The 11426-nt window shown below is 41.3% G+C and overlaps 1 protein-coding gene across 1 annotated transcript in view; it reads right to left on the reverse strand.

The window, feature by feature from the left end:
- Positions 1 to 3888: 3888 nt before the first annotated feature.
- Positions 3889 to 11426, reverse strand: part of nnt (nicotinamide nucleotide transhydrogenase) — a 26706-nt gene continuing 19168 nt past the window's right edge. Inside the window, exons 19-22 of the mRNA XM_031855677.1 lie at positions 9325 to 9406; positions 7943 to 8061; positions 7301 to 7416; positions 3889 to 6432 (exon numbers count right to left, since the gene is read on the reverse strand). Coding sequence (XP_031711537.1) covers positions 6283 to 6432; positions 7301 to 7416; positions 7943 to 8061; positions 9325 to 9406 — 467 coding nt within the window. The 3' untranslated portion in view covers positions 3889 to 6282. The remainder of the gene's footprint in view (positions 6433 to 7300; positions 7417 to 7942; positions 8062 to 9324; positions 9407 to 11426) is intronic.

The raw sequence follows: 11426 nt of genomic DNA on the forward strand, positions 1-11426 counted from the left end.
TGCGTTCCAACACGCACACACACAATCAATTGGGGTCTGTGGGTTTGGAGCATCACTTTTTAGGGCTGCAGGGTCTGAGGTTGGCGCTCATCACACGATCACACCCTGCAGAGACTTGAGCCTGTCTGCATAGCATTGATTTAAAATGTGTTTCTTGAGCTAACGGCGCTGGAAATGCTGCGGTTCCTGTAGTGGTGAGTGGTGAGTGGTGAGGGGGGGGGGGGGGGGATGAGATGTTTGCTGTAGCATTCAGACACTATTTGTTCACAGTTTAATGGGATTTAATAAAGAATGTGTTCAGAGTCGTCATTACCAGCAAACACAAACCAAGGTGAGTGCTATGTGGTAGGTGGCTCATTCCCAAACACAGCACCTCCAGACATTACAAACAAATACGTTGGGAATTGAGATGGGACATTTTAAATGAAACCAAATAAAACAGCATCAGGCTGAGACATATCAGCTACATAGCAAATCATTGGCTTGAAGTTGACAATCTCTGCTTGAAACATTAGCACATAAACAACAGATTATCAACAGTGCACTGATACTATGTGGCAAGAAGGTTGGGATTGGTTGAGAGCAGCAGCAGCATCTTCAACAACAGAACCAGAGGGCAGCATGACGTCACATGAATAATAATAAAGCAAGATAGCAGATAACACACATTTACTCCGAAGCTCAAGATTTCACCAAAGCAGCTGGACGACATATGCATGTGAAAGAAAGCCATGTGGAGTGCCAAGTAGCAAATAGTGCAGGGACACAATAACGTGGAAAAAACAACACTCTTGTTCAGCTCCATCCCTAAAGCCAAAATGTTGATGTAACCACAATCTGCATAACACAGAGCCAATAACCGCCCAAAACAACAGCAACAATCTCTCGGCCAAACCCAATCTTTCAAACATGAGCATGCACACATCAAACTACAGCCAAAGGAATACTTAAACCACTGCTAATAGAAATAGAATAGAATAGGATAGAAATTCTATTCTATTCTATTCTATCCATGTCCCCACCGAGCAGAAACAAACAGCACAGGAGACTCCCTTTGCCCCTGATGTGGCGTTTTGAGGCCCACATCTCCATGAAGTCTCCCTTTTGTTGTTTGGAAACACATTATTTATCCATAAAGCGTGGAAAAAAAATGAAACGAGGTAGATTGCTTATGAAATGCTACATAGCGCAGTTCATGCCCGAGTATTGTGATAGCTTAATTAATGGGAAATTTAGCAGAACGGAGTGGGCGGAGCAATGAAGGTTTACATTGACCGCCATTTTTTTTCAACAAGGTGTGTCTGATGTTGCAGCCAGAAGGCTACAAAATGCCCCACGCTCATTATAATCTCCCTTTTAGTGGCGTTACACTGTGTTTTTGTTCGTTTGTTTTGTCCTTTGGTAGAACATCACATCCCCTGATCAAATAGGAAGAAATCTATAAGCTCTGTTTGAGAAACTATATTAGAAGCACTGTGTTGCACGATAGGCTACAATGTATCTAATATTTACAAAATGTAAGCTGCCATATGCACATATTTATGTCTTTTATGTGATGGAATTCTAAAGGTATAATTTTGAGGTACCTTAAATGCTACTCCCCTCCAGAGGTAAATACTTTGTGGGTTGAGATTTTATATACAAAACGTGAACGTGGTCTATAATATACGATGCACTGTTATATATCAAATGACCCACCACTACATGCAGTAAGAAGAATCTAGTTCCATCAACCACCATATGAAATTATGCATTTTGATGTATTGTAAAAAAAAAAAATCCAATCAAATAAATACAGAAAGTACGGCTGAGAGACCAAAGGGCTAAGCAGTGAACTGCTCCGGGGCCTCTGACCCTCAGGATCCCCAAAAGCACCAGGTCGATTGTGTGTCAGTTGGTTTGTGAACATTTTATTAGTTACACTTTTGTTTGGAGGTATACAGTAGCTTACACCACTAAAACAAAATCATCTGAAATTATATGAGCCACAACCCGGGTTCTTGTCTACCAGGGGGGTCTGTATTAAAATGTACATCTGAGGCAAACAAGGGGTGAATAAGAGCCCACAGATCATTCTAGCCCCCTACCAGGTTCATCCACCCATGTCTAAAAGTGGACACTGCATAATAAGTACTTTTACTTGTCATACTGTAGTACATTGCTGATTACACTTCTGTGCTTGTACTTTGATATGTGGTATCTTTACTTTGAAAGTAAAATAATCTGAAGGCTTCATCTGCAACTGCCTATTTTCTTCTCACACCACGTGTACATGCACGCTCAATGACCTTATCAAACATGGAATCCACATAGTAAGTCTCATCATCAAAAAGATTAAAAAAGGATTCACCCAGCAAAGCAGACTGTCGTCATGAATAATTCAATATTCTCCATGTCAAATTGCATGCAAGGCCAGGCAAAACAAACAGTGTTTTTTATTTTCCAGGGAGGACAGACTCTCCCTGAGGAGAGGAGGGATGGAGGCTTATTGTGGCTGGAACATGCTGGCTGTCCTTCAGCACTCTGGGTAAATACTGGCGGTGTGACAATAGACTCAGCTTGAGCTGAGGAGGCTGTCACCTTAGCGCTTATCAGGCCGTGGATCTCTCACACACACACACACACACACACACACACACCACAAAGACACACATGACCTGTGTCCAACCTGAGACCCTCCACATATATCATTAGACATAAACATCTGCAAGAAGTGCATTTTATGAATATAAAGAAAAAAATGTTTAACTCATGCAGGTAACAATTCAGACGGATGATGCACCAAAAATAAGTCATTCCTCAACCCACTCTTTCATCACTATCGCAGCCTCTGTTGTGGGAGTGACAGTTCTCTTTAGAGCTCCTCCAGTCTGAGAGCAGATAACAGCCTGTCTGAGTGCTACTTGTTACAGGATGAAGCCACCCTCATCGCGCACACATGCAATCCCCATCTTCACGGATCTATCTACCGTCTAATCTCCTCTAGATCTGTAGGGCCCCACTCCCCTTCCAAGTACCTCCAGTTCACTCTCCGCTGATGAATAGCAAATCAAGTGCCGCTTGTAGGTGAAAATGTCACACAAACTGATATTTACATTTCGGTCATTATCACAACCCTCATGACGGACTCATGCGATCCCAACTCTGCTGCACAGGGACACTTTGAGGTTGCAGAGGTGGCTTTCCTAATCAGTATCCCTCATCAAATCAGAGCTATCGTGTTCATCTCGGAATAGAAGAAATGCTCTTTGCATGACACCAGCGGAAGGACGATAAAAATAAACCTACTTTCTAGCTGCGTTTCAATGGCTTAATGTGAAGCTTTTCAATTAGACGTATCATTTTGAAGAAAATGCAGTTGTAATGTTATCTTGAGCTCTTCAGCTGCATTTATTTTACATTTCAGCGTGCTAACAATTTGTAAACAGCAATATGGCACTCTACAGAAGAAACATTATCAGCCATCTTTTATTTTTCCTTTCTACAGTTCAGATAAGTGAAGCCAATGCACCTGCACTTTTTTCATCTTTAACACCCTATCAGTTGCCTCAACTGTCTTTTAAACCTCAATCATCAAAGTGCTGATTGCCAGATTTTTGATACAGCTAAAATTCTTTTGCACAAAGTGTTCACATTATTTGGCGTACCCTCTGTAAAGCATGCGTACGAGTGTGGATACAACTCCTTCCCCTCAATGATCCTTCATCCAGGGAATGCAAATATTTGAGTTTTCAACCCCCAGCGTACAAAATCGTGCAGGTAGCATTACCATCGAAGCTGTGGTAGACTTCGGCGGGAAAACCTTGCAGATCAACTTGTTCATTATAAAAGGAATTCATTTGCACCTTTACGAGTGTGTCGGGGAAAGAATGACAGCCACAGGCAACATCTAGTGTAAATACAGGTTTATTAGGGATGAAGTTGTTCCATGATAAACAAAAGGGGAAAAACATTCACAGTACATTTCATCTCCCTTACACGGTGCATTGAAACATTGTACAACCTCAAAACCCCATTGTTGCTCTGCACAAATATGGTGCCTCTTTACAAAAATACTTCCTTAAGAAGAAAATACCGGTAAGGGTTGGCAAAACTATTAATATTCTCTTTCTCCATTAACTTGATTAACACCTCGAAAATGGCAACGAGCTACAAAAAATATTACGCAAAATCCCAATTTAATAGTCCCTAAAGAATGTATTTGTGTAAATGAACCCCTCATGAGCGCTAATGACATCTGCAGCTCTACACTTGCACAACACACAGTAAACTAGCCAGCCGAAAGCTGAGGTCTGATGGTTAAAAACGCAACGAGAACACAAAACAGGAGGCAACTGGTCAAGTTTAGGATACATGAGAGCTGACCGGTTGAACTCGGGTGCGTGGATGGAAAACGACCGGTCCGTCTGACATCCTGTGGTAGATTTAGTCAAACGTGATTGGTCAGATCAGGGTCCTCTGTAAAGTTATTGGTCTTCTTAAGGAGAGGTAGGATAGTTGTCATGGTCAGTGTATCAGGGTCCCAGGATGAAACTATAACAACTTCTTACAGCACTTGTATCGAGTTTAAAAGTAATGACTGACCTAATGACATATTGTTCTTCAAACCGTGCACCAGGAAAACTTCTCACCAATTCATCTACTGTATCATTAACCATCAAAACTGTGAAAAGTAATAAAAAGGATGGCAGCGAACCAACCATGTTTAAAAATCAAAACTTCATGGACCAACTTTCTGGTGTTTTTAGTTATGATAGTTCGGTGTCGAGGGGGAGCTACTGACATTGTGTCAGCGATCTTTATATTTGTGCCGTAGATTCTATCCAGATTGAGAGTAAAAGGGGACATTTAGGCCTGAGTTTATGTTTAAGGAAAATGAAAAGGACAATTTCAATTTAGAAATGCTTAATAACAATGTTGAACAATCCATGCATTCTGAAATGTGGCAAACAATTGAATGAATCAAGTGCAATGTTGCTTTAGACCCTTTGCTCAACAGTCAGGTTAACATCTGGCCCTAGTTTACAAACAGTGATCCTTCATTTCCCGCTAGACAAATAATGAGGACACACACATTGGAGTGGATGGAGCCACATACACTGCAAAAAAACAAAACGCTTCTTTACCGTAAAAGGCCAAAGGCTTGCATCACATGTACTGTAACATCAGAACCACACAGGATGATGTGATGCACCTGGTTCAAAAAAAAAAATCATTGAATCCATTCAGCTACCAGAGATACACTAGTGCTTGTTTGTAGGAGTGGTACAGTCTTTCCTAGCATTACATCACTTCTGTGGTGTCATGGTTAAAAAGATCCATTTGGTTTATTGCATTAAGTGCTTGATAGAAGCGGTTTGAATGGCTCTTTAATCTTTTTGAATCCGCGTGTGACTGCTGCACTAGAAGCATAGGTGGAGGTCAAGACACAAGCATGACTAGATTTCCATCACTGGCTATGGCTTCTAAAACGTGATTTTCTCGGTTTATGATAATTATTGGACCGAATACAAAAATCATTTAGCACCGTATAAAACTGGAACTGAAAGAACTTTACAAAAATGTTGCACTATTCTGCTTTTTACTTGAGACATTAGCCTTTCAGCAAATAGACCTGATAGATCTGTATATAAAAGGGAACGCCAAATTGCCTTACGATAATAAAAGAAAATTGGAGAAAATGTGGGAGAGAACAGTTAACAGTGTGGAAAAACATTGGTGCTCAACTCTCTCATATCTCTTCCTTTTGAGTTTCACCTTTACATCTGTGCTTTCGTTCCTTTTTAATTACAATTCATCTAAAATGTTTCAATCAACTATTGACTATCTCCTAAAACATCATAACAGTGAAATTTAACTTGTCTGCATCTACATTTCTGATTGTTGCTTTACATTAATATACGCGTCTATAATGAAGAAGACATTGCCGGTTGCTCCGCAGATTACACAAACCACATGCAAATGGTTGACGCATCCTTCCTTTAATATCTAGAAATAAAAGTCGTGCCTGTGAATCTGTCCGAGTACATTACCACAATAGAAAAACTACAATATCTGCATCGCTTGGCTCCTATTGCACAAGCATGTGTGTCTTTTTACAGCAAACATTGCAATTTATTTTATTCATAGATGATAGGAAGGGTGAGCCAAACACTTTGAAATCATCTTTGCTCAATTGGCTGAGTCACAATCGGACAAAGATCATGTTAATGTGGAGATATTTTTTTGGAAAACCATTGCCTCGTCGTCTTCCATGTGGGCTCTTTAGTAGAGGCGTCCGCCTTACTGGCTCTGGGACTCGTGGACCTTGGCTTGCAGGGCGTCACAAGTCTTCTTGGCGTCGCCGAGCAACATCGCAGTGTTGGGCTTGTAGAAGATGGGGTTGTCGACAGCCGCGTATCCCACACCCAGGGAACGCTTCATCACAACCACCTAGATCGGGACGAGATACAGCCATGGGCACTCGTTAGCCTCGATTTGGACGATTAGATGCGAAAATACTGAAGAAGCGTTTAAAAAGAATTTGTGGGGGGGAATTTTCCCCTGATCATTGCCATTCTCTCCTCCTCAACAGCCTCTGTCCATTTGGCTTAGATCTAGAGATAGAGCTGGGATGTTTGCAATTTAAAAAGTCACCCACAGCTGCTGTATTAACATATTCAACAATATTGTTTTCATTAAAAACACTGCTCGTCAATCAGTAGAACTGATTAAATTATAACCTGGAAGTTTGGTTTGGACAACATTAATTCAATGAAGATGTATTTGACTTAAGTCTGACTTCAACATGTGTAAAAGTATGTAAATGTTTGTTAGTGTAGTTTTCTGTAAACCCATTTTTTTTTTTCTTTGTGCGTCTTTATCTGTGCACCTGTATGCGTCTCTGTGTGTGTCCATATTAGCGTGTGGGGTTAAGGTGGAATGTCCACTTTGATTTCCCCAGAGGAAAGTGTGTGGAAACAAGTGGGAGCGCTGTATAAATCCCAGATCTCGGATCGGTGCCAGTGGGATGCTCTGAATGTCGTCATTCCACAGCGACAGAGTCACCCACTAATGGGATCAGCATGGGACTGCACCTGGAACTGTAACAATCTGCCTCTATGTACGTGAGCCCAGAGAGTGTGTGTGTGTGTGTGTGTGTGTGTGCTTTCAAATGGGAGGCCCCTCTACGTGCGTGTAGACTCCAACATTCAGTTGGGGTGGTAAAAAGCAGTCCAGTTGTCGTAAAATCCAGTCGCCTCTATCTTTTTGGGCTTCAGGGCAACCTCATTATCACACATGCATGCACCAGATGTCTCACCTGCTTCGACTTCCAGACCTCCAGCACAGGCATACCCGCGATGATAGAGTTGGGATCTTCCTGGGAGGCCGAGTTGACTGTGTCATTGGCACCGATCACCAGGACCAGGTCCGTTTCTGATCGGTCACCAAACAAATAAATAAATCAGAAAACATATCTCAATCATTTGACGTCGCGTTTACTGGATTCATTTGAACCGGCCTTTGTCTCCATGACGTTATATCTTTTCCAATCTTTCGCTTCTCAACTAAAGTTAACAAGTTGTATCACTGTAGCCTAGCTGTCACTCTGAGGTTGCCGGGCAGACTCCTGGAATTTTTTACCTCCTAATTTGCCATAAAACCACTACTTATCATTTTAATACTTTGCTATGTGAACAAACGAGATAAACATCTTGATGTCTTTGCTTCCAGTCGTTATACTGAGCCAACCGTCTCCTGGCTCCAGCTTCATATTTAACAACACAAATCTTCTCATTAAACTCTCTCTAGTCCTTTAACTCCATATTTTCAAATGCCAACTCTCTAAAAAGCTGCAACAAAATCAAAACATGCTGGGTCACAATCATTCTAGATGAGTCAATTAAGTAATTCATGGCAGGTATAGCATGGACAGTAAAAGACAGAAAGGACTGGATCTTACCAGCGAAGTCTTCATTAATCTCCTCCATTTCCAGGACAATGTCGTACGGGACACCAGCTTCAGCCAACAGCACGTTGAGCTGACCTGGCATACGGCCGGCCACAGGGTGAATACCAAACCTGTGAAAACAAAATTGAATGAGTAATTTAAAACAGTCACTGCGCTACATTAACTATAACCTGACTTTCTTAAATCAAGGGAGATGCGATCAAAATTAATCGAGATGGGCAGAGAAAGAGAATGAGATGGAGGTTCTGTACAAGTAGGGTAGAGAGACGTTTGTGATTATAGTCTGGTTACACACACACTTCCCATTGTAATCCTCGACTATGTGTTATTTGTCGAGCGTGTACGCATGTGTGTGACTGGGTATACATACGTAGCTCTCAAACTCAATTAGCCATGTCATGTAATCTGGGTACTAAATTAACACCAGCCACTGAATCCCGGCGGCTGGATCTCTCTCTCTCTCTCTCTCTCTGACCGACCACCATTTGGAGATTTATTTTTAGTTTTTTTGGGGTGAGTTTAGGGCAGATTCAGAGTGCAGTTGGCAGACGTTTCTGGGATCTATTAGCGACCACGGCTGCCGATTGAAAAGTCATTTTCTGCCCTTCATGTAATGCCATTCAGACTACATGTATTAGAGGACAGTGGGAAGACGCACAGGTTTTAGTTTTGCGAAAAGAAGCGAAAGTGTGCTGCGCTTCCAGACTCCATAGTGTCAATATTCTGTCGTGTTAAAGGAATAAAACGGCAGATGGTTCTTCCAGACTGACGGAGAGGTGTAGAGCGATTACGCAGGCAGGTATGAAGAGTAAGAACACCATAATTCAAGAGAACGCATTTGAATACAGAACAGAGAAAACTAGGAGAGGAGGAGTAAGACATCAGGGCAAAGGCTTGTTGTGTGACCACCCACTTTCCACTAATCAACTACAAATGCTCTAAGTAGCAGCAGCTGCAACAGCCAGGATCAAACAACTGAGGCAGGACAATTACACATGCTGTACCTCGTCCTTCCTCTCCTTTCTTTCACATTTCCTTTTCCTCATTCTTTCTTCGCACACAGGTCTCTTCCTATCTGTCCTGCCCCATCTTCTTGTCATCAAGCTCAAAACCACAGCTCTTCTTTTATGTCCTCCACGGCTCAGTTTACATCTTGTATTGGGTAAAATTGTTTGACTTTAATTCCTTGCATCCTTAATCTACATGTACATCTATATCTATCTAGCGATCGATCGGTATAAATTACTGTGACTGTAGTGTCTTACACTACTGTTTTTGTTTGCCTGAGATACAATAGTTAGTGGAGTTTCTTTCGATGAATTCAATAAATGTACATCTAATGTGTAGATGAGTTAGTTTTATCACCCGTTTACCTGACGTTCTTGCCAGCTTCTTTAAGCATCTTCACCAACTCAGCAATGGGGTACTGGGCCTTTGCAGCGCAGAGTCCATAACCTGAAAGACAGTTTAAAACGACAGGAAACAATTAGCGGATATTAAAGCACAGTATGGTCTACCTGTCCAAGACAAGTTTTATGACAGTATATATATATATATATATATATATATATATATATATATATTTTTTTTCAAACTCCTTTGCAGCCGTAGTACCCACTAACCTTCACCAACCCAGAAATACAGTAAAATGCTCAACAGCACAGAGTGAGCAAGCATTATAATAATTACAAGTCCCTTTAACCAAACGTTACCACACTAACGATACAAAAGCACAGAGCTTTTGATAAGCAGCACTTATACAAACATAAACAGTCATCTGTGGTAGGCAGCGGTCTGACTGACAGCTGGTGTGGAGGTGGTGACGGTAGAAAGCAACATTCAGATGGACAACCAAGTCTCAAAGCATTTTAGCAAAGATATACCGAGGTGCCTTTGAGTAAAACACTCATTGACCGCCTTCTTTTGCAGCTATAATTTGGTTTAATGATTATGCTATCACTGCTGTGAGAGTTCCAGCAACAGATGATCGGTTGAATGATAGATAAGACAAAAAAGTACCTCACAAATAGATAAGCATTTTAATGAACCATTTCCTATAATTGACACTTTTAAATCATATACCTAATATTAAACATTCAGATCATATATAATCAGGTTACTTTCCTTCTAGTGGACCTGGCATTGATTTCTATACACAGTATATGTTTTTTATTCTCCAAGCCTCAGACTTCTTCGTGTTTAATATTGCTATTATGTGGGACTTGATTTTTATCACCCTGTCACACACACAAACAGTCCAGTGGTGTTTACTAGCCTTGTCACAACAACCAGTCAGAAACTTGTCTTTTTTTACATCACACCAGTCAAACTGACAAGCTTTCAAATTCAGCGTAGAAAAAGGGGGAACAAAATAAACGTGATTGACTGTATGCAGTCCAGCTCAACAATGTAATGGTTTTGTTCTCTCCATCACAGTTCTTCTTTCATTCCTTGTGCTTCCAATATTCTCTGTGGAGTTTCTCCTATAAGAAAAACAAGTGGACCCAGGCCATGCGGAGATGGGCCAGACGAAGCCAGGAAAACACTTATGTTTATCAGGCCGAGTCCTAACAGTTTCCACAGATGTCAATCAGGCAAAGTGACTGTGACGGCTCCAATTAGAGAAACTGGTCAAAATGGAAACAAGGGGTCCGACTGAAGGCCGGCGCTGGAGAACAATACTAGCTGGCTTGCTCACTTCAACGGTAGAGAATAGGATTACTCAACAACTGACTGAAGCACTTCATTCATAAAGTTACTTTGACACGTTCGATGATGATTTCCCCCCCCCCCCACTTATTCGAATCCTGACATTTCACTGGTTTATGTCTTTCTATAATCCTCCGAAGAAATGTCTGGCATTTTGTTATTCGTCTCGTCTTGAATTGTTTGTAGACCTTTTTGAGAACAGGCTACCAAAAAAAATATCCGCTCTTTCATTTCTCCCACTCCTTCCCACTAAACATGTCTTTGGCCTGCTTTTCTTTTCAGCTGTCAGACATGTTTCTCTTCGTCATCCATTGGTCTCAAAGTAAAGTAAAGATGGTTTAATCTATATTGGATGCTGCTACATGGATCACTTCTCAACCATGTGACCACTTTAATTCTTGTAAATTGCAAGGGTTTCCTTTAAAGAGTTATTTTTGGTGTATAGGAACTCAGCAGTATGACTGGAATCACTAATTTGCAGGCTGGATGCCTTTAGTCTGTGTTTACATGTACCCACGTGAGTAAAACAACTCTTGGGAACTTGGAACAGTCTGGTGAGGGGAGTGAGATATCACCGGGGCCAAACAATGAAGGTTTTAGGATGGCAGCCCCAAGGACCATCGTAATAGTCCAAGTGGGAAGTTCAGACACGTAATTATAATCGAATATTGAAAACACGTGAAACGAAGACATGCATGTACCTGGAACAAAGGGTGGACCCCGAGCTCCAACCCCGAAAGAAGAACTAGAAGCCAATTTTCCCCTA

This window comes from Anarrhichthys ocellatus, unplaced genomic scaffold, assembly GCF_004355925.1.
Source record: "Anarrhichthys ocellatus isolate YVR2014 unplaced genomic scaffold, GSC_Weel_1.0 scaffold16, whole genome shotgun sequence".
NCBI lineage: Eukaryota > Metazoa > Chordata > Actinopteri > Perciformes > Anarhichadidae > Anarrhichthys > Anarrhichthys ocellatus.